The sequence below is a fragment of the Mus pahari genome, chromosome X (assembly GCF_900095145.1).
Source record: "Mus pahari chromosome X, PAHARI_EIJ_v1.1, whole genome shotgun sequence".
Lineage (NCBI taxonomy): Eukaryota > Metazoa > Chordata > Mammalia > Rodentia > Muridae > Mus > Mus pahari.
The window spans coordinates 6,918,738-6,945,954 of record NC_034613.1 but is presented as its reverse complement, the minus strand read 5'-3'; the positions used below and the strand labels follow the sequence as shown (position 1 = coordinate 6,945,954).

Genomic DNA, 27,217 nt, shown 5'->3' with positions numbered 1-27,217 from the left:
TGTGTATATATATACACATACACACATATATACACACATATATATGTATGTGAATATATACATACATATATACATATATGTGTATATATTCACACCCCTATATCTGTATCTATATCTATATCTATATCTATCTATATCTATATCTATATCTATATATCACCTCCAGTTTTCATGCTAGCAGTACCAGATAGCTTGGAATGCCCAATACACATTGAATATTTGGTATCTCTCTGGGCCATTGCACATGTTTTTGCCCACTTTTTAATTTTCTCCCATCTCCTCTTGTCTTGGAAATCTGTTAACCATTTCTTGCCTTCCCAAACTTACCTGCCTCATAGTGGATTTCTATGACCACTTTTCCTATACATAGATAGTAAACCTGTAGCATTATGTGATTCCACTACTTAGTCCTATAGACGTATACTAGCATTGTTTATGTATACCCGTAGCTATTTCATCTAGTGGAAGTTCCTTAGAAATAGAAATTGCTTTACTATACCTTTTTTTAATTGAGTTCCGGTTTTTGTATTCTTTAACATTGTAGAAAATTATGTGAAGAAATAAAATGTGAAATATCAACTCAATTTTTAAAACGTCGGCTCCTCAATATCTGTTTCTGAATGTTTTTAATATATTAAGCCAAAAGGATCTACACGTGTGAAATAAAATCCAATTTCTTTGTTCTGTTTCTCTTAGATTCTTTCATGTTTTCTTGCTTATTTCTTTTTACCTATGTATACCCTTCTTCCTATTTCTTACATTTACAAAAAAATATGTTTCTCCTCTTGGCAATTTTTCTTGAGCTATGCTTCATCATGTCTTAGTTGAGAAAATCCTTTACCTTAGTTCTAACCTAGGCTAACCCTTCAGATATTCTTACCACTACCAAATATTCTAGATCATTTGCTTTGAGCAGACTTGACTATGTGTGTTCTATAGTCCTCTTATAAAATGAAAGATGAATGTATCATTCGTGTGTGTGTGTGTGTGTGTGAGAGAGAGAGAGAGAGAGAGAGAGAGAGAGAGAGAGAGAGAGAAAGAGTGAGTGCTAGACCAGATGCTATGGTACATGAAAACAAAAGCAAGACCTACTAAACTTTTCATTGAACTATTAAGGTTTGACAGAAGTACTGATCATGTCATTTTGAGTACTGAATTAGTAAATATTTTTAACTAGTCTTAACTCTTTGAAGACACAGGTAAACCTGATTTGTTCTGTTAGGTTATTGGAGATTTATTGCCAACTTGTCAAAGTAAGCTTGTATTTTCTGTTTTGGTCAGTCTTTATTAGTCTGCATTTCATCAATCTTTAGTTGTTAACATTTAGGCAGCAAGTTCCTGACACTTCCTCTCTCAGCAGCTAACAATTGCCAATCGATCCTTGCCTAGGGGTGGAACTTTGTGCCCATCTCCCCTTCATGGTGGTAGTTGTCTGGATTGGGGTTGTAGGTCTTGCGCATGCTCTCACACCTGCTGTGAGTTCATATGTGCAGTTTCCCTGCTGGGTCTAGAAGACACTGCTTTCTTGGAGACATTTATCACCTGTGGCGCTTACACTCTTTCCACCCCCTCTTTTATAATGATATCTGGGCCATTAAAGGAGGGGTGTAGTATATATATTCTATTTAGGACTGAACGTTCTACATTCTCTTATTCTCTGCACCTTAGGTAGTTGTGGTTTGCTGTGTTGATCATCGACAGTAATCAGAAGGTTCTCCGATGAGGACTGACAGGGGCCTTAATATGTGGGCCTAAGGATAAGTTATGAAGAGTTTAATTAATATAATGTCCATTTAGCAGAATATAGTAGTAGGTTCCTCTCCTAGGGTCTGTTGTGGCCTCATAATGATGCCAGGGATGAGGCTCATCTTGTGGAGCAATCCTTAAATCTAAGCACAAAGTGGTTGGTTATTTCCACATTGGTCACACTATTGTACCACCTGCTCATGTACAGTGAGCATGTTTGGCCACCACTCCTTATTGTGGCTCACCAGGTTGTTCACAGGTGGGTGAGACTGATGATTACTTTTCTCCTCTGGTAGTGTGCATACACCTCTCAGCACCATGAAAGCTAGCCAGTAGGGATGAACCTTTCAGTTCAGTACCAGCGTGATTTCTCCTTGTTCTGTGACTCAAGTATCTAGCATCTTCAGCAAAAGGGACTTCCTGTCAAGTTTTGGAGGTAGCCAAGAACATTAGCAATGACTTGTAATGTTTGGGGATCTTTGGGACCTCACTATCAAGCAAGAAGTAACCCGCTCCTGAGACTTTGCCTTTTGTTTTTTAGCCTCTGCTGTCTAGTCTGGCCATTGCTTCATTATAAGATAATTCCATCTTAACTCCTTTTATGTATATTGATAGATATGCCTTAAGAACCTTGTACAGTAGTAGGTTTCCATATGACTTAAAAAGAAAAAACCTTCTTCAGTGTGATTTATTCCGTCCACTTGCCTTCTTCTATGCTGTCTTCCCCTACGCCAACCCAATGCCCCCTTCCTTACAGTGCATTTTATAACAGTGCATTGTATCTCCTCTTCCTCAAATGCCTCTACTCATGACCCCTTAGTAAGTTTCTGACCTCTGAGTATTTCACATGAAACACACATATCTAACTGTAAGAGGCTTAATAAATAATATAGAGATAATTTTAAGTATACAGAAAAATATGTGTATATTATACTCTGATAGTTGTCATTTAATATGGAGGACTTAAATATCAGTTAAATTTGGTACCTATATGGGGTTCTACAACTGATCCTCTTTAGACAACAAGAAATGTGTATAATATAATATGTACATTTATATATTTGTGTCTCATATGCACATGCATAGTTAATTGTTGTAATTTGTAGTTATTTAAATATTATTCTTTGGGGAAACAGAGGATTAGATTCCTTTGAGCCTCTTGTTAAAATATTTTCATCAGCCAGTCTATATATACCCTTATTGTGTGTATGAATCTTGTTAAAAAATACTATATATAATATATTGTTTATAATTATTGACATTGAGCCCATAGTCAACAGTTCTAAAATGTATGCCTTGATGAATCTCATCTTATGCATATTTTCCATATGAAGCACACTGCAGCCTTTTTGTGCCTTAGAGACATTAGAAAGCACTTCATCACCACGTTTGGGGACCAGTTTCATTAGTGAAATCAACAAAATGAACAAAATGGAAAGCATGTGGACCAAACAGACTTCACAAAGTGATTTGTTTATAGAGTTACAACAGGAACAAGAAGAGGGAATATAACCTCATTTGACCTCAGCTGGCAACAAGTTAATTGGAAGACTCAAAATTTTTGCCACTGTGTGTGTAACCATAAACTCTAAAGGTACATCAAGCATTGAATTTTTTACAGTTGAAATATTTTGTTAAACTATAGAGAAGGCCTATTTCAAGGCATCACAAAGAGATATCTCTAACTTAGATGGTAATAAAAATATGAATCTAATTTAGATTTATCACTAGGCTTCTTATTTTCTTATGCATTGGTACAAACATATAATTCTACCCTGCTAAGAAATTGTACAGTCTTTATTATTAGACATTTAAGCATTAATTTTAAGGTTTTAAGTAAATTTAAGCAAGTAGGAAAATTGACAGATATATTGGGATCAACAGTATATGAACTCTGTTATATTTATATGAGCTGTGAATACATGTATACACCTTTATTTCTGACCTTCACTTTAATGTTTTCTTTCCTTTTAAAATTATTATTCATAATTTTTCCACACATTCTGTAGTACATTGTGCAATTTATTATAAATATAACAAAACATCCAGGCCTACAATATGGACAAGCTTACCCCATTTATTAAAAGCTTCCTAGGATATATATTTTCTTTTACTTGTAAACCTTTCATAGAGTAAAAATTTATATTACAGATGTAACATAAAGGTTTATATATTGAAACTTAAATATTACTTTACATTTATTTCAGTTAGATATAAAATTATAATCAACAGTCTATTGACTTTGTGTTTGAATTACTATTTTCTTCACTAATGTATATCATTTGAAATAATTTTAATTATAGAGATAGATAAAAATTAAGACCTCTCTTGATTAGCAAAATCTTAGAAATTTATCCACTCAGCCATTAAAATATTTTAAAGCTAGAAAAATAAAGGAAGCAATATAGGAAGGAATTCAAATATATGTGTATAAAGAGTGATAAGAAAGTAAAAATGGCAAATCTAATGTGAAATTAGGGAATAAAATCTTACTATTGATTTCAAAAATATCTTTTGTTCTCATAGTCTCCCTCCCTGTTTAAATCATCATCTTGGCCTTTATTGTAATTCCTTTTTATTTTTCTTTGTAGCTTTACGTGAAGTGTATGTTTCCCTTGACAGTATATTGTGTTGCATATACAAATTTAGCTATGTAAGGAAAGGACAATATTGTTACCATCCTATGATGAGTGGAATGGTGAAACAGATTCTTACAGTGTGGTTTTGGATGCCTTGACAATCTTTAGAACTCCATTCTGAAAGTCAGTTGTTGGCAAGGTTACTAGTATATCCTAGAATTTGGGGACTTTTGCCAGGAAGGAAGGGAATCGGAGTTACAGTGAAAGTAGGCTGGGTTCAACTGGAATGTGGGCCAGGGCATAGGTCATACCTCACTTCCAGCTCTTGGGCCCACTGACACTTGCCTCTAGTACTCAGGAATACCTGAAGTCAGGGTGCTGCAGCATAAAATAAAGGTTCTCAGTTGGTCCATAGAGCGAAAAAGAACAGGGTATCTCCTCCGCCCATAGCCAGAAAGTGCCAAACAGAGGAATTTGGAACCAGCTCACCACCATTGTGGTTCCAGGTTAAGAAGGTAGCCCAGTTGTGGGAACCCACTGGCATATAGCCTGGACTATTTCCCCACTATATTTTAGTGCCTTACAGTCAGCCTGAAATTTCCCTTCTTTATATTACTGGGGATTACTAGGGAGCTCCTGTTTGAAATCCTTTTAGTGTCTTTTTAATGAGTACACTCCTGTGTACAAATTCTATAGTAAGTTTTCCATAATGCCTGGCGAGTCATTGCTGGCTTTCTAGTCTGAGAATACCTTGATGGTTTTTTGGTGCTCCAGCTGGATGCAGAATTAAGAGTTGGAGGTCACTTTCCTTCATTATGGAGGTACTCCTTGACTGTGTTCTTGTTCTAGTGTTACCACTGGGTGATCTGAAGCCCTGGGAGTGCCTGGGGCACCATGTACGAACTGTGCTCATCTTTGCTTTCTGTATACTCTCACCTCCATAATTGGAAATGGGGAAATTCCAGTTCACAGTGCTATATGCTTAGATTTGGATTTTTTTACTGAATCTTTGGTAAAACCTTTTAAAAATGGGAATTTTTCTTTCTATTTTCTTTATTATTTGTGCTTTACTTTATGGAAAATTTCCTCAGTACTGCCTGCCAACCTTTATGTTGACTTTTAGGCTTCTTCCTGTGTTTGTTTATTGTTTAATTAATTTGTTTTCCTTATTCACTTTACATCCCTCTCACTGCCCCCCTCCTGGTTACTCCTTCTCACAACCCTTACCCCATCACCCCTCTTCTTCTCCTCTGAGTAGGTGCGGCCCCCTGGGTATCTCCCCACCCTGGCACTCCCAAGTCTCTGTGAGGCTACATGCTTCCTCTCCCACTGATGCCTGTTGCAGTAAATCTCTCCAACCCAAATACGCCCCGGCAATGAAAACATGACTCAGTTAATATGAACACACGCTGTGTGCCTAGATTGGGCAGATCTACCACTACACTACCATCTTCCACATCTACGAGACCCCTGAGAACTTGTGGTTTCTCCAGGCCATGTGCTTCTGCTCCGCTTTTCTCCTTCTTCCTCCTCCTCTGTGACCTCTCCCTCTTCCATTTTCTTCTTCTTCTCTCTCTCCCTACCTTCCTCTCCACTTTCCCTTTTATCTGCCCAATCATCAGCTCTCCCTTATTTTACAAATTAAGGTGGGAAGCAGGTTTACAAGAAATCACCTGAGTGCTGACTCATTCCTTGTTCACAGCCACTCACAGGAGAACAGAATTAATATCAAATATAATTAGCCCCAAGGCTATCCACAACAGATGCCAGACAATTATTTTTTAAAAGCCTTTTTTGTTTGTTTGTTTTTGTTTTCTACAATTTCTGGTTTTGTTTCATAGTTATTAAACCTTATTAAGGATTTTCAGTGCTTCTCTTGTTTGGTCTGTTTGCTCTAGATTACACTTTCTGTTAGCACTGGCCACTGTTTTAGACGCTCCTCCAGAAGTCTTGGAAGCCATGGCTCTCTGGCTATGATTAGAAATCAAGCATTATTCTTACAGTATTGCTTCCCAACCTCTAGGATATTTGGTAACACTTGGAGATATTTCTGATTATCAAAGTCTGTGGGGGGCAGGCATTGCTACAAAACTTCAGTGAGAACAGTACATATTATTTTCCTATGCAAGAAAAAAAATCAGTTCAAAATGGCAATAGTGCTAACTTGAGAAACCTCACAGCAGAAGACTTAAAAGCTTCCTGGAAAACCACAAGGCTCTCTGGAAGGGGATTTAATTAATTCAGGGCATCTTAACCTTTCTCTAATTATGACCCTTTTCACCTGAGAAACTTATACAACTTCAGGTAAAATAAGCATACAAATCAAACATTTTCTTTATAAGTCATAAATATATTTATTTAAAAACAATTACTTTGTATATATATATAGTTTTACCATTTATTAAGGATGAAAACAAATTTGCATACTAATTAAGAGGATTTCTTATTTTTACATGAATTAAATCTTGGTTGAATGTTTGATACCAAAGAGCATAGAGCATAATAAATGTTTTTCAGTTGATTGATACTGATTTTGCAATTGTCAATGCTGAGAACATTGTTTTGAATAAATACACAATAGAAAAATGATAGAAATGTGTTTAGGATCATTTTAGAAATTGTTAGAAATTCTGTCCTAATACCAATCCAAAATGCATTTAATGATTTTTTTTCAATCAAACTCAAGTCAGAAACTCAAACACCAATTTTAAGTCAGTCACTCCAACCCAATGCACTAAAAAGGTGAATACTAATTTACTACATGCTCAAGAGTCATAGTAGGAAAATATTAAAGTCTGTTTTTCATAATCGAAACATTGTTTTCATAAGAGCAGAAAACCTTTTATGTACACTAAACACACTGTAGTTTATAACATATCAGTCTCAAATGTAAGTTAAGGTGTTCTAGGAAGGAGTCATCGGTGTTGAGTGGCATGTGAACTGCAAAGTGGGCATGCTGCTCTGTGCTTAAAGTCAAAGCTCTGACACAGTGCCAGTGAGTGCTGCCATAAACACCTCAGATTCATTACACATTCGATTTTGGATTGTTGTTGTTAATTGTTGTTGGGCATGAAAAGCCTTGGCATTATATGTGTGTGTGTGTGTGTGTGTGTGTGTGTGTGTGTGTGTGTGTGTGACACATTCAGATTTGTGGCTCCATAGGGTTAAATCCCATGTTGTAAGAAGCTGATATATAGTTGAATGATGTGGGGTAACCTCATCTTATCTTTGAAAAGGACTGAGACTGTCAATAACACACACACACCACCACCACCACCACCACCACCAACAACAACAACCTCATGCTCCCTTTCTTTCTATCCCTTTCTCAGTGATCTCTCTGGTCTTGAGAATGTATTGCTGTCTCCAAAGTATGAATCCTTGTTAAGATGAGAAAGGAGCAGTTACCCATGGTATAAGGTAGAGACCTAACTGCTTCTTTAAAAGTTTTCTTCTAGATTATATGCCCCAGTACAGGGAAATGCCAAGGCCAGGAAGTGGGAGTAGGTGGGTTGGGGAGCAGGGTAGGGGGAGGGTATAGGGGACTTTCGGGATAGCATTTGAAATGTAAATGAAGAAAATAACTAATTAAATTTTTTTTTTCGTCTAGTTCCAGATTCATAAGATTGTTCTGTAACATAAATGGGTTCGGTTTCAAATAATCTTCCTTGTTTTCTCTAAATCAGCTCTCCCAAGTTTGCTGGATCAGTTAACATCATTGTATCTGTGTAAGCTCTTTATCTCTCAAATTTGATTACTTCACCTCTCTTGTTCTCCCAGTCTTTTCTTTAAGCTCCTTTTAATAGATTTGGGAAATAAGTTAGGTGCACTGTACTCAATTTATCTTGGTTTTCTGGAAACCAGGCATAATTTGTAGCATAGTTTCATGTAATTATAGTCTCTTAAAAAATATATTTAGCTCTTATATGGTAATTATCTATTGCCTACATTTAACTTTTCTTATAAATGAAAAGTAGAGTATTCTGTGTCTGCATAGGGCAGTTATGGTCTTTCTAGAATTCTAGAAGACATTCTAACAATACAGATTTTTTGTTATTTCTTTATATGTCTTTGGTATTAGAGTACTACTGGCTTCATAAAAAGAATTTGGAAACATTGCTTTCATTTCCATTCTATGGAATAATCTTCATAGTATCAAGTGTTAGTTCTTTTAGGATCTATTAGAATTCTGCAGTGAATCTATCTGCTTCTGAGATGTTTTTAGTTGGGCAACTTTTTTTTTTACTGTTTCAGTCTTGTTGCTAGAGATGTTTACATACATATATGTTTAAATTTTTATTTCATCTTGGTTGCATTTTAGTGGGTCATATGCATTGGAAAATTCATCTCTTTTAGATTTTCAAAGTTAATGGAATATAGGTTTATAAGTTATAAGTTTATAAGTCTTCATGATTTTTCTGGATTTCATTGGTATCTGTTACAACATCTTACTTTTCATATCTGATTTTATTGATGTAGGTCTTCTCTTCTTTATCTTTTAGTTAAATTGGCAAAGGATTTTCCAATCTTGCTTATCAGAGAAACAACTCTTTGTTTAATTGATTCTTTGTATTATATTTGTTTCTAGTTCATTAATTTCCACTCTGATCTTAGTTTTTTTGTGTGTGACAAGGTCTCACTGTGTAAACTGGCCTAGAACTTCCTATATAGAGCAGGCTGGCCTCAATCTCACAGAAATCTGCTTGCCTCCTCTGCCTCCTCTGTTCTATGATTCTAGGAGTGTGCTTCCACGCCCTTATTCTCTCCCTGTCTAGTATTTTCAAGTTTGGTTTGTTCTTGCCTTTCCAAGACTTTAGGTGCATCATTCAGCTATTTATTTGAGGTCTTTCAGATGGCAGCAAACTTGTGTGACTACGCAAAATTTCCACTAGCAGGTGTGAGATACCTCCACAGAAGTTTATCAAGGAAGCCTCAGATGTTCCCCCCAAAACAGGTTCTGTCAGCACTTTTAGTTATTCATCACTAGAGGATATGACCCTTTTGCAGAAGATGCCTTAGTTACAAGATAGAGAGAAAGCAAGCTGAAACTGAGCTGGAAACTTCTTCCCTGCTGGCTACTCTCATAGTACCAGAATGTGCTACTCTACATGCTGCTGGGAGAGAAAATGTATTATTGGCCTTACCCCATCTGTGTACCCTAAAAAACAGGGAAAACCCATCCTGGAAAGATGTGTCTACCTATGCGATAGTGGCACAATTGTTGTGAGGATAGCTGCCATCTGATAAGATTTGAGGCTTGTTCCGAAGAGTGAAGCTCATAGCTCGTAAGCCCACTTAACAGTCTATGCCTAGGGAAGTTGTAGGTCCAACTGGAGTAACTAAATTTATACATCATCGAACTGCCTTCTAAATATGTATATTTATACCCATTGACAAAGGTTCTTCTCAGTCACAATGAAAAAAGCCTCTCTTTGCAATAATCAGCAATGAATGCAAAGACTAGATAGATTCATAGCACCCTAAGATTCTAAGAATGGGTATTGGTTGAAGGCTCAGTCCTAAACAGACATTTACATTCCTCCCTCTAAGCTCAGAGAACATTGGGAGAGGCATTCAGGAAGTATGCAAAAGACAGAAGATAAGGTGAAAGCCTGTGGATGCCATTTCCTGAACTGAATAAAACCATCACAGTCATGAACTTAGCAAGTGCACTTACCCTCAGTGGTCCACATACAAGACAGGTCATGTTAAAAGGGAAGGGTCTCGTACAACTTCCTATTGCACTGTTGGCTATTGATGGTTTTTGGGAACAGGAATAATTGGGGAATAATTGTCTAGTTATATATACACTGCCAAGCCCACCAGAGCCCGATAGATAGCTGCAAACCCACAGTCACTTATACAGCTCTGGTTAACACAGTAGGTCACAAAGTAAAACAAATAGACACATATGAGAAAGAATTGTAGGAAAGAGGAGGTGTGTGTGTGTGTGTGTCTCTCTCTCTGTGTGTAGGAGTAGTAGTGAGATGAGGGAGAGTTGAAACTGAGAGTGGTTAGTGTGCAGTATGCATTTATATTAAGTTGTCAAATAGTAAAGTTAATTAAAAATTTAAAAGCCATAGAATTATGCAAGTATCCATCTGTCTCAATAAGAACATTGTGGTACAACTCCAGTCAATATTTGGTGTTTGTAAGGAGTTGAATGGGAAGGGTATGCTTGTGCACATGTGTGTATGTATATGTACAGATATTTATCTTGTTATGTGTTTCTTTATTTTTGAGAATCTTATAATGCATACAATGAAATATAATTATATCTACCCCTAGCTTTCCCCTCTAGTCCTATCAATATCTCCCTTACTCCCCAACTTCATGCCTTTTTTATTTAATGACTTGTTAAGTCCAGTTAGTACTGCCCGTATATGCATGGATATGAGGCCATCACTGGGTCATGTGGAAACTACCAGTGGCCACATCTTCAATGGATAGATAGATAGATAGATAGATAGATAGATAGATAGATAGATTCTTTCCCCCGCCCCGGCAATATTTAATCAAATCTCAAATATCACCAGTTGTTATTCTATTTTGGCCAATACCCTAGTAGAGAAAGATAATGTCTCATTTTCTTCCACATCAATAGTCAAGAGTTGGCTATATGGTACATTAAATAAATTTTAGGGAAAAACTTCCAAGGGTCAAGAAGGGGTTGACAAGCAAAACTGAAATCTGTTCTTCCCGACTTTTATTTTCCCTAAACTATGAACTAAATATAAGTAATAACTATAATATGGTTCTATGTTAATGCTGCTTATTAATTTTCATTTTTATAAAAGACCAACCCAAATTCTGTCTTTTAGTAGTATCTGCTGGGTTTTAGGTTGTGAATGAAATCATAAGCAACCTCAGACTGTTTTGATGTCTCTAAGGTTATTACATGGGGCTCAGCTGACCCTCGTTAGCTTCCTGTATGTTAGTAAGGAAAAGCCTTTACTCTGCTTTACCTGGGACTTGCGTTCAGGTCTTAAAGAATTCATAAATACATTCCTTTTGAAATTCTATTAAATAAGCTTAATAAACCAGTGGATTTAATTTTTTATTCATATTTTTAAAAATATTTTGAGACTATAGTTACATCATCTCTGCCTTCCCTTTATTCCCACCAAGTTCTCTCATGCACTGCCCTGCTCTCTTTCGGATTTGTGTCCTTTTCTCTTTAATTGTTGGTATTTTGTATGTATTTTTAAAAGGTGGTTTGTTGTCTCATTGCTTTTTCTCTCCTTTCTCCCTAGCTGTCTTAATTGAATTCTCATACAGTGGTAGCAGGAGAAGCTTATGCTTTCTTCTTTACCTGTATTTAAGCAGGAAAGGAGTTTTAAAATTGCCTGGATTGACCACAAACAACCCTAGAGACAAAACTCTGAAATTTTACAAAATGATGCAGTGAATTGAATCATACTACACAAAATGTATATATAAATAGAGAACATGCGGACAAAACCTGATTATGTTAACTGTTTCCTGAAATTGTTTGCTGTTGTCAGACGAAATAATCACAAGTAAGAGTAGGTTAGAAGTGGAAGCGCTTGCAGGAGTCCTGCCTCACTTCATTGTGTTGTCGTTGAGGAAGATCTAGTAGTTTTCAGTGACTGTGGAAAAGGTTTTCTTTCTGTAGACTTGTGATCTGAATGTTAACATGATTAACCCTTCTTTCCCTTCCGGGCTAGCTTTGCTGTTTGTGGAAAGATTTGAAGCTAGGTGGAATTGATGTTCATGAAGATGGCATTCAATTGATCACAAATCCATGATTAAGTATAGGTTAGATTAAATTTATTTGCTTGTCCTTTAATTTAAAAAAAAGGAAAAACAGTATTACAAGTCAAAGGAACACTGTATAAATGTTTTTCTTCCTGTATACACCCGAGCACACACACACACAAGTGCCTCTAAAAGCCAGGGAGAGCATCCTTTGTCTATTCTTCCACCAGTAGGGATTGGAAAAATGTATACATGCACATATGCTCCTCTAGTTAATGGGTGAATCATAGTTGAAGTGCTACTTTCACACAACAAATTTGTCCTTGGTATCTTAAATTCTTGAATTCTGATATTTATTTGATGACTGATCAGGACCCAAGTATTGACATTTTATTTCCCTCTGCATATCCAACTGTGCAACATGTGTTGAGTCACTGATGAAGATTGCAGGGAGAAGTAGGTAAACAAGTCACTAGACCGGTACAGTGACTTTTACTGATAAGGCAGTTCATTATTTATGACAGTTTAAAATAGTTCTGATTTGAAGTTTTAAAATGATGAAGGATTTCTGTAACTTTTTTTGTCAGACTAGAGAGGTTCCTGGACACCAAATCATGCAGGGATTTTTCCTTGAGAACTCCCTGCCTAAGACTGTTGTTCAGATTTTGTTGAGGATTATCTTTTCCTTATTTTATGTAGTAATTGCTTATATGTTTTGTATTTTGGTTCTTGATTAGGTGTGTGTGTGTGTGTGTGTGTGTGTGTGTGTGTGTGTGTGTGTGTGTGTGTAAAACTTTTTCTCTGGGATTTTAAGTGAGCCCATGTAAGATTTTATTTTATTTTTTCAGTATTTTTATTAGATATTTTCTTTATTTACATTCCAAATGTTATCCCCTTTCCTGATTTCCCCTCCGAAACCCCCCTATTTCCTCCCCTCTCCCCATGCTCCTCAACCCACCCACTCCCACTTCATGGCCCTGGCATTCCCCTATACTGAAGCATAGAACCTTCACAGGACCAAGGGCCTCTCCTCCTATTGATGATCATCTAGGCCATCCTCTGCTACACATGCAGCTAGAGCCATGAATCTCACCATGTGTACTCTTGGTTGGTAGTTTAGTCCCAGGGAGCTCTGGGGGTACTGGTTAGTTCATATTGTTGTTCCTCATATGTGGCGCAACCCCTTCAGCTCCTTGGGTCCTTTCTCTAGCTCCTCCATTGGGGACCCTGTGCTCAGTCAAATGGTTGGCTGTGAGCATGCACTTCTGTAATTGTCAGGCACTGATAGAGCCTCTCAGGAAAACAGCTATATCAGGCTCCTGTCAGCAAGCTTTTGTTGGCGTCCACAATAGTATCTGGGTTTGGTGATTATATATGGGATGGATTCCCAAGTAGGGTAGTGTCTGAATGGCCTTTCCTTCAGTCTCTACTTCAAACTTTGTTTCTGTAACTCCTTCCATGGGTATTTTGTTTCCCCTTCTAAGAAGGATTGTAGTATCTACACTTTGGTCATCCTTCTTGAGTTTCATGTGTTCTGCAAACTGTATCTTGGTTTTCCAAACTTCTGGACTAATATCCACTTATCAGTGAGTGCATATCATGTGGGTTCTTTTGTGATTGGGTTACCTCACTCAGTACAAGATATCCTCCAATACAAGAATGAATGAGAAACCTTTTTCAGTAGTCACTCCAAAACATTTGGAGCTTAAAGTTAAGGGTTTATAACATGCCAAGAAGTGATGGAGATAAACTCAGTAGGATATGGAAATAAAGATTAGGTTTGTGGCAAAATAAGAGGGAGATGTTAATGATTTAACTTTTGGCTTCAAAAAGAGTTTGTCTTATATATTTGCAGTAGCAATTGATGAAAAAAGGAGCCATGGATTTGAAGGAAATCAGAGAAGGGTTCTTGGAAGAGTTTTGAGGGAGGAAAGGGGAAGGTTGTTGTAATTAAAATACAATATCATATTAAACAAAAAGTATGTCTGTATACTACCACTTCTACAAACTTCCCATTGTATCAGATGTTGATAATTATTTGCAATTACTACATTTGTTTTTGTCCTGACTATAAGGATAATACTTAGGATTTTAAATATATATATTTTGATTTGAAAACCTATTTCTTTGGCCTCCATTTTGGTATAACAATATCTTAAACTGATGAATTACCTTTGAATTAGGCAACAGTACTCAAAATTGCATTGCTTAAGTTTTATTGTGACACTATAGTTTGTAGTGAATAAGGAAGCACAGAAAGATGTTGATCAAAAGAGGAAATTAATATCAGTGAATTATAATTGACTTTTTGTTTTTTAGGGGTCCCTTCAGTGTTGTACGGCGATGTATCAACAGAGAAACTGGGCAACAATTTGCTGTAAAAATTGTTGATGTAGCCAAGTTCACATCAAGTCCAGGGTTAAGTACAGAAGGTAAGAGATGGATTTCAAGTAAGTTATTTGATGTCTGGCTTTATTCCATCTCCAAAACCCATTTATCAACCTAACCTCATCTGGGGGTGGGGAAGCAGGGGATATGATATAGTGGGGAAGTGGGTGGAGACAGTGTGAACTCCAGTTGAAGTAGTTGCTCAGAAATCTAAAAGATGGCATTTGAAATGTGGAATCATTAAATCATATGGGATCTTTATAAGCTTATGCTTTTTCTTTTACTAGAAAGAGAGTGAAATAGGGACATATTTTTAAGGTATAATTTGAGTCCTGTTCTATGAGGTGTAGGAAGGGAAGGAAAGGAAATAATTATAAGAATGTTAATTGAAGATTTAGAAGCAGCCAAGGTCCTTTAAGTATAATTTTTGGCCTTTGGAATTACTATCTCCTAGAACTAGATGATTGATATTTTGATTCACATTTGACTAATCACATACTGTATTTGTGAAAGTTGAAAGTTCAGTAGTATTAGAATTTGTAGGACTTAGAATATATGTTTGTACATTTGAACTACTTATTATTTTTAAAATTTTTACATTTTACCATGATTCACATTGAAGTAACAAAACTGATTACTATATTGACTCTCCTAATTAGCCTATTTACTAGCTTTAGACTTTTTCACCACCTAATAATAGATGTATTCTTCTTTAGTTTTGTTTTTGAATCTTAAAGGCAGTGCAATTGAAGAAAATTAAAAGTGAAGTACCCTATTTGTGTTTTACCCAATTATCTAGTTTTGCAAAATAGAATCTCACACAGTGTGAGCTCCAATCTATTCCTATCGATTTTTATTCAGGACAATTATTTCTAAACACTTTGTGACTCTTTAAATTATTATTATCAATATAATGTTTGTGAAAGATTGTTAAAAATTATTGCTGAGAGGCTGAAGAACTAGCTCAGTGATTAAGAGCCCTAGCTGCTCTTCCGAAGGACTCACAAACCATCTCTATCCCAGGCCCAGGGGATCGGTTGCCCTCTTCTGGCCCCCATCAGCACCAGCCCATGCACTTGGTATACAGACATGTAGTCAGGCAAAACCCCATACGAATAAAATGAAAATAAATACATCTTGTAAGAAACATTTTTTGAAGTTACTTCTAACTCCCTGCTGATTGGTTTTTAGTGCTTTAATCTTTACTGGGTGCCTACAAGGGGACCTCTCAGTCGAAGTGTATGCAAGCATTTAGATTAAACAAACATGGCCACACTACTGGGGGAAAACTCTTGTAGTAAAATTTAGGTATTTTATAGTTCATGATTTCATTGTCAGAATTGGCCGTTAACTGCTTTTAAATATACATTATTTTATATGCTTAGAAAATGGAAGTTTTGCCATTTTGATGGACTTTACANTTATTTTTCCTTTGAACTGTTTTGTTTGGATGTGTTGTTTGCTTTGTAGTGCTGGGGNTCCAAACCAGGTCCTCAGGCAAATTAAGCAAACACGGTTTCTCTTAACTTTCAAATACTTTTAAAGTTCTCTATGCCTCAATAGTCTGTAAGGGCACTGAGGAAACTTTGTGCAAACCTGATTATTAAACAAGTAGATGTTTTGCTAAACGCTGGGAAAAAGTTCTGATATTGTTTACAAACAGATCTAATTTGTTGATTAGTACAGATCTAATTTAAAATTACAATTGTTAAATCAATTATTCAATTATCTGTATTAAATTAGAATAATGGAATTGAAATATCTTACATAATATTACAAATAACTAAAATAAATATTTATAGCTTATTTCTTAGCCCCAAATTACTAATGTCAAAGTTTTGATTTGTCCTATCATTATACCTAATTCTGTTTTTCCAGATACGTTTCTGAATTTCCAAAGATATTTTTAAAGGAAACAACTACTTTCTCATTTGTCTATAGTAAATTATTGTTAGATTTCTTTAGTTGGATCCCTGGAACTACGGACCTAGAATGTGAGAATGAATCGCTTACTTAGAGAGGGTTTGGGTGATTTACATATTCAGTCCCAGAATTTAGGAGGCAGGGGCAGAGACAGGTGGATCTCTGTGAGTTCAAGGTCATCCTGGTGTACATAAAAAGTTACAGGCTAGCCAAGACTATATATTGAGATTGTCTCAAAACAAACAAGCAAACAACAATAAAACAAAACAGAACACATTTTGCCAGAGGTTTAACACCAAACTGTTTTGTTGTTGTTGTTGTTGTTGTTGTTGTTGTTGTTATTCTAAGAATTTTTTTTTCTTTAATCTTTTATTACAGTCCAGACTTTATCCCCCTCCCATTCCACCTTCTGACTGTTCCACATACCTCACCTCTTCCCCCATGCTCTGTCTTCAGGAGGAGGTTCTCACTCCCCACCCCTACCCCAGCAGACCTCCCCAAATCCCTGGGGTTCCAAGTCTCTCCAGGGTTAAGTGCATTTTCTCTGACTGCATCTAGACCCCACAGTTCTCTGCTGTATATGCATTGTGGTCCTCATATCAGCTGGTGTGTGCTGCCTGGTTGGTGGCTTAGTGTCTGAGAGATCTCAGGGGTCCGGGTTAGTTGAAACTGCTTGTTTTCTTATAGGGTCAGCCTCCTCCTCAGCTTCTTCCCAGCTTTCCTCTAATTCAACCACAGGGGTCCCAAACTTCAGTCCAGTGGTTGGGTATATCTGCCTCTGTCTCAGTCAGCTTCTTGTTGGGCCTCTCAGAGGGCAGCCATGCTAGGCTCCTGTTTGTAAGCACATCATAGCATCAGTAACAGTGTCAGGCCTTGAAGCCTTCCCTTGAGATGGATTCCAATTTGGGCCTGTCACTGGACCTCCTTTCCTTCACTCTCTTCTCCATTTTTGTCCCTGCAGTTCTTTTAGACAAGAACAATTCTGGGCCAGATTTTTTGACTGTGGGATGGTAACCCCATCCCTCCACTTGAAGTTTAAAGGTGGATAGTACATATAATTTATATTCCTCCTTTCAGATTTTGTTTCTACATCAGTGAAGTTGTAGCTCACATGTTCATTGCTTTGGTAATAAAAATGTCTTTAAGTTTTGTCCTGAAAACAAGACCAAGCTATTCAGTTGATCATTTATACTCTATGTCTTTTTGGACAGTTGGAATTTTATGCTATTTTTATATAAATTTTATCTACTTACAGATTTTAAATGTACCCATTTGAATTCTTCATATTATCTGTCCTCTGTCTGGTTTGGGTCAGAGTTCAGTGGTGTTCTAGTGAAACTATGCTATTGGCATATGCGTGGTACTACCCTTTAGTTTTTTCTGCCCCCCCCAACACAGTGCCTTACTTTAATTTACTGAGAAACAGAGTTAAATCTCACATCCATTACCTTGTCACTTTTGTGCAGTGGAATTCCTGTACCCGCTGTTGTGCCTATTCCTACTGGCTTACTTAATTTTGACTTTGCCATATTTTATAAGATGTATAATATATTTATTAAACAGTAAATTATATAAAGTACCTTTGCATATTTGCCCCTTCAGACCTTTCTGCCCAACTTCTTTTCATCCCTTTTCTAGTTACTACAGGCAAACCCCGTCTGATCACGTCTGCTCTTCTATTCCATTTATAAATTGTTGGGGTCCAAAAATAACCCTTTCTAAGGCAAAGCATACAAAACATACTGTATCAAGAAGAAACAAATTTTGAAGGGGAATTTAGCACAGTAAAGAGGAATCCATAAGTTCAAGCAAGATTATCTAGAAATATCTTTAATTTCTAGCTATTTAAGACAACTTCTTAAGCAACAAATCATCCATCCTATGCCTCATTCTTTTCTTACTCATATCTTTTCTCCCCTTGGCTTGTAGTTTATCTGACCCTTATTATTGCCCATTTTTTCTTGTTACCATATATGTTTCAAATTATATTATGGACTAGATGTAATCATTTCTTTTCAAAATATATTAAAAGCCAGATATGGTTGAGCAGGACTGTAATCTAAAGAGGCCAGAAGATCAGAATTGTCAGGTCATCATGGGCTCCATAGTTCAAGCTCATGAATTCAAAGCCAATATGTTCTACATGAAACCCTGTCTCAAGAAAGAAAATAATAACCAATATGAGTGCATGTGTCTAATGAGGATCACTATGGAGCCTACAGTAAATCACTTATTTAGATAGGTCATTGTTTATAATATGATTTTATTGGAAACATCTGAACTAAATTTTATATAAGTAACATACAAATTTAATTTTGAAATAAAATGTTTATTAATTGAAGATTTCTCTATTAGTCAATAAATTTTGTTTATATTGCCTTAGGGACTCTTCCACATTATAATTTGAGTATTTTTCTTTATTTTTTTGCTGCTAATATTCTAATTTTTGTTCAGTAGGGTTTTTCAAGCTGCACAAAATCCAGTAGTCCCTTGAAAATAAATATATTTTGTCATGTGTTCATTTTTCGTTGTTTTTTTACAAGATTCTGATACAGGCTTACCACTTCCAAATATTTTATAATTTCTTCCTCTATATGTATAAAGAAGTGAAATTGCTTATGAGTATGAGATAAGTGAAAAGTTTCTACTAAATGAAAGCTAAATAATTTTATATTACAATATTTTTGATATGGGGCCAGTGAAATAGGTCAACAGGTAAAGCACTTGTCACCAAGCATGACAGTGTTAGTTTGATCCCAGGAATCAAAATGATACGACTGACTTGACTCCTGGAGTTATGTTCTGAGCTGCAATATACGCACAAACTCACAGAATCAGCAAGTAAATGTAATACAACATTTTAATATTTTATTATTTATATGTGTATGCTTGTGTGAATATATGTGTGGGTTTCTGTGGAAACCAGAAGAAGGTATCAGATCCTCTGAGTCTGGAGTTACACAAAGTTGTTAGCCACCTGATACAGTTGCTAGGAACCAAACTTGGGTCCTGTGAAAGAGCAGGAAGTATATTTAACTATTGAGTCATTTCTCCCGCCTCTCATGAGAAGGTATTTTCATACACATATATACAAACAAAGACACACAGGTACATCCCATTAGTGAAATTCTTAGATTCTTATCTTTGACCGTTTTTTCTGAAAGAATAATTTTTTTTACTGTTTTTATTACTACTAATTATTTTATTAGTTTACATCCCAAATGTTGCCCTCTTCTAGCCCCCTTTGGAGAGTTTTTCCCCTCCCTATCTCCTCTGAGAGGGTGTCCCCTCCCCAGAATTCCTAGTCTCTGAGGCATTAAGTCTCTACAGGATTAGGTGCATCCTCTCCCACTGAGGCCATACAAGGCAACTCTCTGCTACATATGCGCCAAGGAACCTCAGACCAGCCTATGTATGCAGCATATGTGTGCAGCATATGTGCTAGGGTCCATGGTACAGCCCATCTTGTATGCTCTTTGGTTGGTGGCTTAGTCTTTAGGAGCTCCTAGGGGTCCAGGTTAGTTGGCACTGTTGGTCTTCCTATGGGGTTGCCATTCCCTTCAGTTCCTTCTGTCCTTCCCCTTACTGTTCCATAGGGGTCCCTGACTTCAACCCAATAGTTGGCTGTAAGTATCTGCATCTGACCCAGTCATCTGCTGGTAGAGCCTCTCAGAGGACAGCCTTGCTAGACTCCTGTCTGCAAGCACAACATGGCATCAGTAATAGTGTCAGGGATTGGTACCTACCCATGGGATGGATCCCAAGTTGGGGAACAAAATAATTATGGGAGGCAGAGGGAGGGAAGCACCTGGGTGAAGGGGTGGGGGGAGGGGTTCAGTTTCAGGTATAGGGAGAGACAGGAGAGAAGCCCAGAGGACCAAGAGAATGAATGGAAATATGCAGCTGCCTGGGGTGGTGGGAGGAACTTATAGAAAAGCCCAGAGATCTAGGATGGGAGAAGCTCCCAGGACTTAATGCAGGTGACCTTAGCCAAAATGCCCAATGGTAGAGATATGAAACATGGAAACCATCTCCAGTAGTTAGACAGGACCCCAGTGGAGGAATGAAGACACCAAACTACCTTGAAAAATATTGACCCAAGATTTTTCCTGTCCAAAAGAAATGCAGGGACAAAAATGGAGCAGTCACTGAATGAATGGCCAACCAGTGACCGGCCCAACTTGGGATCCATCTTTGAAACTTTAATTAATACACTTTTTGTCTTTTATTCTGCTGTACCACTAATAAGGTTTTATTTTTAAAATATGAAAACTTATTCAAGCAAACAAAGAAATTAAAAGATAGTAAAATAGAATTAGAAACTGAATATCTAGAGTCTCGGGATAGCCTTTCCTTCAGTTTCTGCTTCATTCGTTGTCCCTTTATTTCCTTTTGATAGGAATTCTGGATTAATATTTTTGAGGTGGGTGGGTGGCCCCATCCCTCAACTGGGGACTGTGCCTACCCACTGGATATGGTCTCTACATGTTCTATCTCCCTAAATTCCTCCCAGTTGGATCCTGGGAACCCCTTGGATCTCTGGCATGTGGGACTTTCTAGTGGCTACTCCCAGATCCCCCTCTCCCACTGCTACACACCTACTTTCAAATTCCTGACCCTCTGTATTTCAACCCCCTTCTCCTTCCATATCTGAAGTGGTTCCCCTTTCCCCTCCCCCTCCTCTCCTTTTGTGTAGGTATTTCCTACAAGTTCAAACATTCACTCCTAGAGGAAAGACAGGCTTATAGGACCAGTGAAACTAACAAGGTGCAGAAAGTTATAAGATTCTCTTCTCAAGATTCTATAGGAAGTCAGCAATTTCTGGGGAGAGAAGACTGGTAAACTGCTTCCAGAGTCCCTAAGTAAAACCTAAGCAGAACAAGCAGGACTCACTGACAACACATAAGAAAGAATAGAGACTTTACAGGATTTCTTCCCAATTACTTACTAAATCCCCCCCCCCCCAAAAAAAAAACCACACCAAAAAAAAAAAAAACCAGCGGCAACAATAATAAGTTTTGGATAGGATGTTCTGATTTTACAGTTTTTATGCTAAAAACATCCAGTTTTTAATAGCCAATTATCTTAGTCAGGGTTTCTATTCCTGCACAATCATCATGACCAAGAAGCAGTTGGGGAGGAAAGGGTTTATTCAGCTTACACTTCCACATTGTTGTTCATCACCAAAGGATGCAGGACTGGAACTCAAGCAGGTCAGGAAGCAGGAGCTGATGCAGAAACCATGGAGGGATGTTCTTTACTGGTTTGCTTCCCCTGGCTTGCTCAGCCTGCTTTCTTATAGAACCCAAGACTACCAGCCCAGAGATGGCACCACCCACAAGGGGCCTCTCCCCCTTGATCACTAATTGAGGAAATGCCCCACAGCTGGATCTCATGGGGGCATTTCCCCAACTGAAGCTCCTTTCTCTGTGATAACTCCAGCTGTGTCAAGTTGACACAAAGCTAGCCAGTACACCAATTATGAAGTTTACATGTAATGAAACAACAACAAAAACTACAATTCTTGCATAAGATATTGGGAGAAGCAATCCATGGGAATTATTCACTGGCAGATAATTTAATTAGCTATTTTAGTATACTCAGAAAAATATAGAGAAACAGTATAAAATGAGTAAAATAAAGTATGAAAGCAGTATCATGACAAATAGGAAATAGCAGTAATGAGATAGAAACTACACAAGCAAAAAGAAAAGGTACAGAGTAGACATTTCATCCAAATGAAATTTCAGCAGATTTGAACAGACAGAAGAAAGAATTATAGCCAGAAGACTTGAAGATAAACTCATTAAGATTATATAGTTGAAGAAAAGAAAAGAAAGCAAAATAGGGACTGGCAGAAAGCCATCACTCACAACATAATGTAACAGGAGTGTTGAAATGAGAGGGAAAGGAAAGAGGAAGAATGTGTGAAGTAATGCTTAAGGAACTGATGGCACAGAATTCTCATAAGTTCTACATAGATAAACCAAAAGGATATATCATAATCAAGCTGTCAAAAATTATTGACAAGGAAAGTAAACTACAGAAGAAAGCAAGAAGGAATGGATTCATCATACACAAAGGATCTGCATTAGCTACCAGCAGATTTTTCATCAGAAATCATGATAATCATTGGCAGAAATCATGGCAATGGACTAGCATCCAACATGCTGAAATAAAACATTATCAAGAATCCTGTATACAGAAGAGCATACTTCAAAAAATGAAGTATAAGTTATTTTCAGATAAACAAAACTTGAGGAAATCTGGCTGCCTGGTTATTGGTACTAATAAACTTCCTCTACAAAAAATTCTCAAGGTAGATTTTTACAGTCGGAACAGGAAGTATTTGTTAATATTTTGAAGCCATATAGAAATAAAAATACCCTTAAGAAAATCACATATAAAAATATGACAGCCAGCATAAACATACTTTTTGCAACATGTAGCATTGGTTGATCTGAAACTGGTTATGTAGACCAGGCTGATCTTGAATTCAGAGGTCTTCCTGCCTCTACCTCCCAAGTAAGATTAAAGGTTTGTGCTACTACTACCCCTGGGTATAAATACATTTTTATTATACCCATGTTTCTCTTAACTTACTTAAAAAATAACTGCATAAAGTAGCATTATAAAACTATGTTAATGAGACCATTATGTAAGAGTGTCACCCCAAATTAACCAATACAAGTACTCAATAGTTATAGTAGGCAACATGGCAAGATGATATAAATGCTGTAGTAGCTACTATCTATACAATGTCAAAGAAGTAGCTGGTAAAGGAATATAGGAACATAGAAAAGTTTCTAATATAAATAATATTATTGGTAATACCATTAAATATAAATGAATTAAAACTAATTATAAGGCAGAGGGAGGCACAATGACTAAAAAACATGCCCTATTATATAATATCTATAATAGGAACATTTTATTTTTATTATGTTTTTTTATTGTTTTTTGTGTAGGTATTGTGCATATATGGGCATGCACATACTCCACAATATGTATTTAGTGATCAGAGGTAAGTGTCTTTCTATCTATCATGTAGGTCCCAGTGATGAAACTCAGTTCAGCATGCTGGGCAGCTAGCACCTCTACTTGTTGAGCCATTTTTCTAGTCAGAGTCACATTTTAGAGTCAAAAGGCATTTAAGTTGAAGTGGTAAGAAAAGATGTATCTTTTCAAACTGTAACCAAAAGAAATCTAAAATACCTCTACATGAAGTAGAAATTTGTATTTCAGTGATACTATCCTATTTCAGGGCTGAGGAGACAGCTCAGCCTGTGGACTTCAGTTCAATGCTTAGAACCCATGTTAAGATGTCAGGCATGATGGCTTCTGCTTGTAATTCCTGCACCGGGTACAGGGTATAGCAGAGACATAATAATTTTTGAGCTTTAAGGTAGAAAATCATTATATAAATTGAAATGTGTATGTATAGACGACTTAATAAGAGTTACATACAGGAAACTTGAAACTTACGACAGTTTTTTTTTTTTAAATCCAAATAAATGGGGAGCCTTTCTCATATTTGTGATTAGGAAGATAGTAATGTTAAGGTTATTTCTCCCCAAGTTAATCTGTAGATTCACTGCATTCCAAATTGTGATCCCAGCCAACTACTTTTTGGATATTGACAAAGTGATTCTAAAGTTCTATAAAAAGGCAAACTATTCAGAATGCCTACCATCTTATTACAGAAAAGCAAAGTTGTAAGACGACTACTCAACACCAGTGCTCACTTAAGAGGTGCAGGGCATACTGATTGTCTTGTATGGGACACTGCAATGTTAGGGTAAAAAAATCATGGAATATGATCAGTGTGATTTTAAAGGTATAATAGCATTGGGCTCATTGTGGAGTATCTTCTTCATGGCACACATCTGTTTTCCATTTTGTTGGTGACAAGAATTTTCATATAATAATAAAATTGAGTAATTATACATATAATGCCTTAGTGCATGAAAACCTGTGAAACCAAACTGGGTTCTATTGTTTTACCAGTGTTAGTTTCCTGCATTTGATATTGTACTATGGTTGTGTACGTTGTTGCCAAGGGAAGAAAGGACTAGGTTAATGATATACAAAGACCCTTTGTATTATTTTTGCACATTTCTTTTAATGTATAATTATTCTAGAATAAAAGATGTTCTTTAAAAGTTGTTTTGTGGTTTCTACAATCTTCTATAAAAGTAATAATTATCCTCCAAATATTCAGGAGTATGAAAGAAAACCACAATTTTAACTAACGGTTTTGGTTTCTAATCGCTCAAATTGATATGTTCAGGCAAATCGTGATTGATGTAACTGAGAGCATCATCAAACAGTTTTCCCTAGGAAACATGAATATTTAATAATCCTAATTTACATAATGAATTTACATTTATTTTGTAGGATAATTACTGGTCTAGCTAATTAATCTATATCCTCTCCTGTGTGCAGAAAGCATGTGGAAATAGTTTATTTGCTGTGATATTTTCTTAGTGTTATTCCTTTTCTGCTATGGCATGTGTGGCATAACACAGTGAATTTCAAGACATTAAGGTTTATACTTTAATTCTGTTATGTACAGTTTCTGAACACTTTCATCATGAATTATGAAGTCCTGGTCACAGATTTAATGACTCAAATTGTAATTTGTGAATTCAGCATTGGAAATGAAAACACCCATTCTTTCATATGCTACTGAATTATCTTGTATGTGCCTCATCCTGTGCATGTGAGACAAATGGATTTTATTGTGGAGTTATGACATAATCACTTTTAGCATTGGTATTATTAAACATGGATTCCTAGAATCATGAAATAATTAAATGTGGCCAATATTTTGAATCACTTTATTTTTTATTGGTTTTATGGAGAAAACAAGGGATTTTGTATTATATGAAATATTAGAGCAAAGCTAGTTTGAGACTAGCTTCCAGCCAGTTGAATAATTTTCCACAGAATGTCTATTTTTACTATTTCTGACCATATTTCCCATTTAATTATTGCATTGGGTCATCGGCTAGTATATTCTAAAAGAGGATTTTAGTGTTAGGTTTTTTTTTTTTTTTCTATACTGTTGAAGCATAAAAAACGTCGATGATAGAAGTACTATTTTTTAAACAAATTACATTGATGGTACATCTTTGGCTATTTTTCTTGAGGTGTAGAGAGAGAAGGAGGGGCTGTCAGTTTATCTGTCTGTCTGTCTGCCTACCTGCCTGCCTTCCTGTCTCTTTGCCTTCCTTACCTGTCTGTCTATATTGAATTCTGTTGAGCTAAAAAAAAAAGTCAGCTTTTAAACAAATGTATCCATTTTTAAAATATTTGTGATAGTCTAGATTACCTGTTCCTAGAAGTATATGTGGGTGTTTGTTCACAAAAATGACTCAGACTCACTAGGTAATAATTCTAGATGTGAACGTTTAATATGTTGACTATATTCCTGGTGACATTATTATAAATGTCTCTTAATCTAGATTTCTCATCTCACATATTAGATGTGTTGATGAAGAGGCTGTCGTGTTTTATATTAGAGCTCTCAAAGCCCTGTGGTTTATATATTCAATTTTATCTTAATATCATCTTCATGTCATATTCAAGAACTATAACAGTATGACACACTGTAAAATGAGAACCTCTGCTCAATATTTATTCTGAAATAATATAATATTTTAAAGTTGTCTCACCTCTACCACATTTGAATTTTTTAAAAAAGTTCCCTACTCCACTTTCTTTAACTACCTATTCTCTACAAATCTTTATTTCATTGTTATTTACTTTATGTGATTTAGAGAATTTCTCTGGAAACCATAAAGATAGACAGTGACAGATATTTTAGTAGGTTGATGGATGCATAAATCCTGCTAGATGGAGATAGAAAAAATATATAAAATGAGTATGAGAATTTTGCATGTAGTTGATTATAGTATTTAAGTCTGAAGCAACTGAGAGGTAGTTCTTTTATTTTGAGTTGCTGTTGTTATGGCTAAATGAATACGCATTTGAAATAAGCTAAGAAATCATATGTTGTTATTAAGGTTGTTATCCTTCAGTAGTTCACATTATATAGTTCAATGTATATTCAAAACAGCAAATGCTAACTTAGTAACAAGAACATCTATTTAAAAGGAGTATTGCACAAAAAGTGAAAGGAACTATTGCAATGTATTATGGATGAGATTTTTTTTTTCTTAGTCCCACCCAGAATCTTATTGTGGTGTACTGAAATATGTACAGAAATCTTCCAGATGTCAAACAAAAGGGAGTAGAATTTGTTTTAGCAGATAAGTCTGGGTTCATGGAATGTCTATATACTTCTCAAATATCAGACAGAACAGCATTTTTCTTACATGGGAGGAGTAAACAAAGCTTCTAAGACCTTGGAGGAAAGAAGGGGGCTTAACCAAATTTTGTTCTTGTTCGTTTCTTCATTTTTAACTGGTATATTGTTCTTATTGATAATGCAGATGGGCTCATCAACTGTAAGGCAAGGAATGGTAACTCAGAGTGTCGTAGTTTGGTCTTGTCATAGATAAGTAAAGGAGCCCATGAATCTTATGTAAGTCATAAAGGAAAGGTTTTGGTTTTGTTGTTGGAAGCTGTTTTTTAAAAGATAAAAGTTGGTAAATTTATTAACATTTTATGTTTTTCCACGATCAAGGTGTTTAAATAAAATTTAACAAATGTTCAACTGTAAAGAGTTTGAAAGGTTATTAATATTCACTGCATCATTTTTATATTCCTAATTTATACAAGAATAAATTATTAGTCCTGATTTTCTTTGGCAAAGAGTAGACATTATTGTCAGCAATTTTTTATGTATACAGTTCAATATCATTATTCGTGGGCTCTAGATCAGTAAGTTCATCCAA

General features: G+C 36.2%; 1 protein-coding gene across 13 annotated transcripts in view; it reads left to right on the top strand.

Annotated features, from left to right (window-relative positions):
• The window catches only part of Cask (calcium/calmodulin dependent serine protein kinase), a 344,733-nt gene that overhangs the window by 52,589 nt on the left and 264,927 nt on the right, over positions 1-27,217 (top strand). For 7 of the 13 annotated variants that reach the window (XM_021188353.2, XM_021188350.2, XM_021188347.2 and 4 more), the window contains exon 2: positions 14,364-14,476. In XM_021188353.2, coding sequence (XP_021044012.1) covers positions 14,364-14,476 — 113 coding nt within the window. Of the gene's footprint in view, positions 1-14,363; positions 14,495-27,217 lie in introns of all 13 variants that reach the window. The other 6 variants (XM_029534527.1, XM_029534531.1, XM_029534530.1 and 3 more) reach the window with 1 other exon arrangement.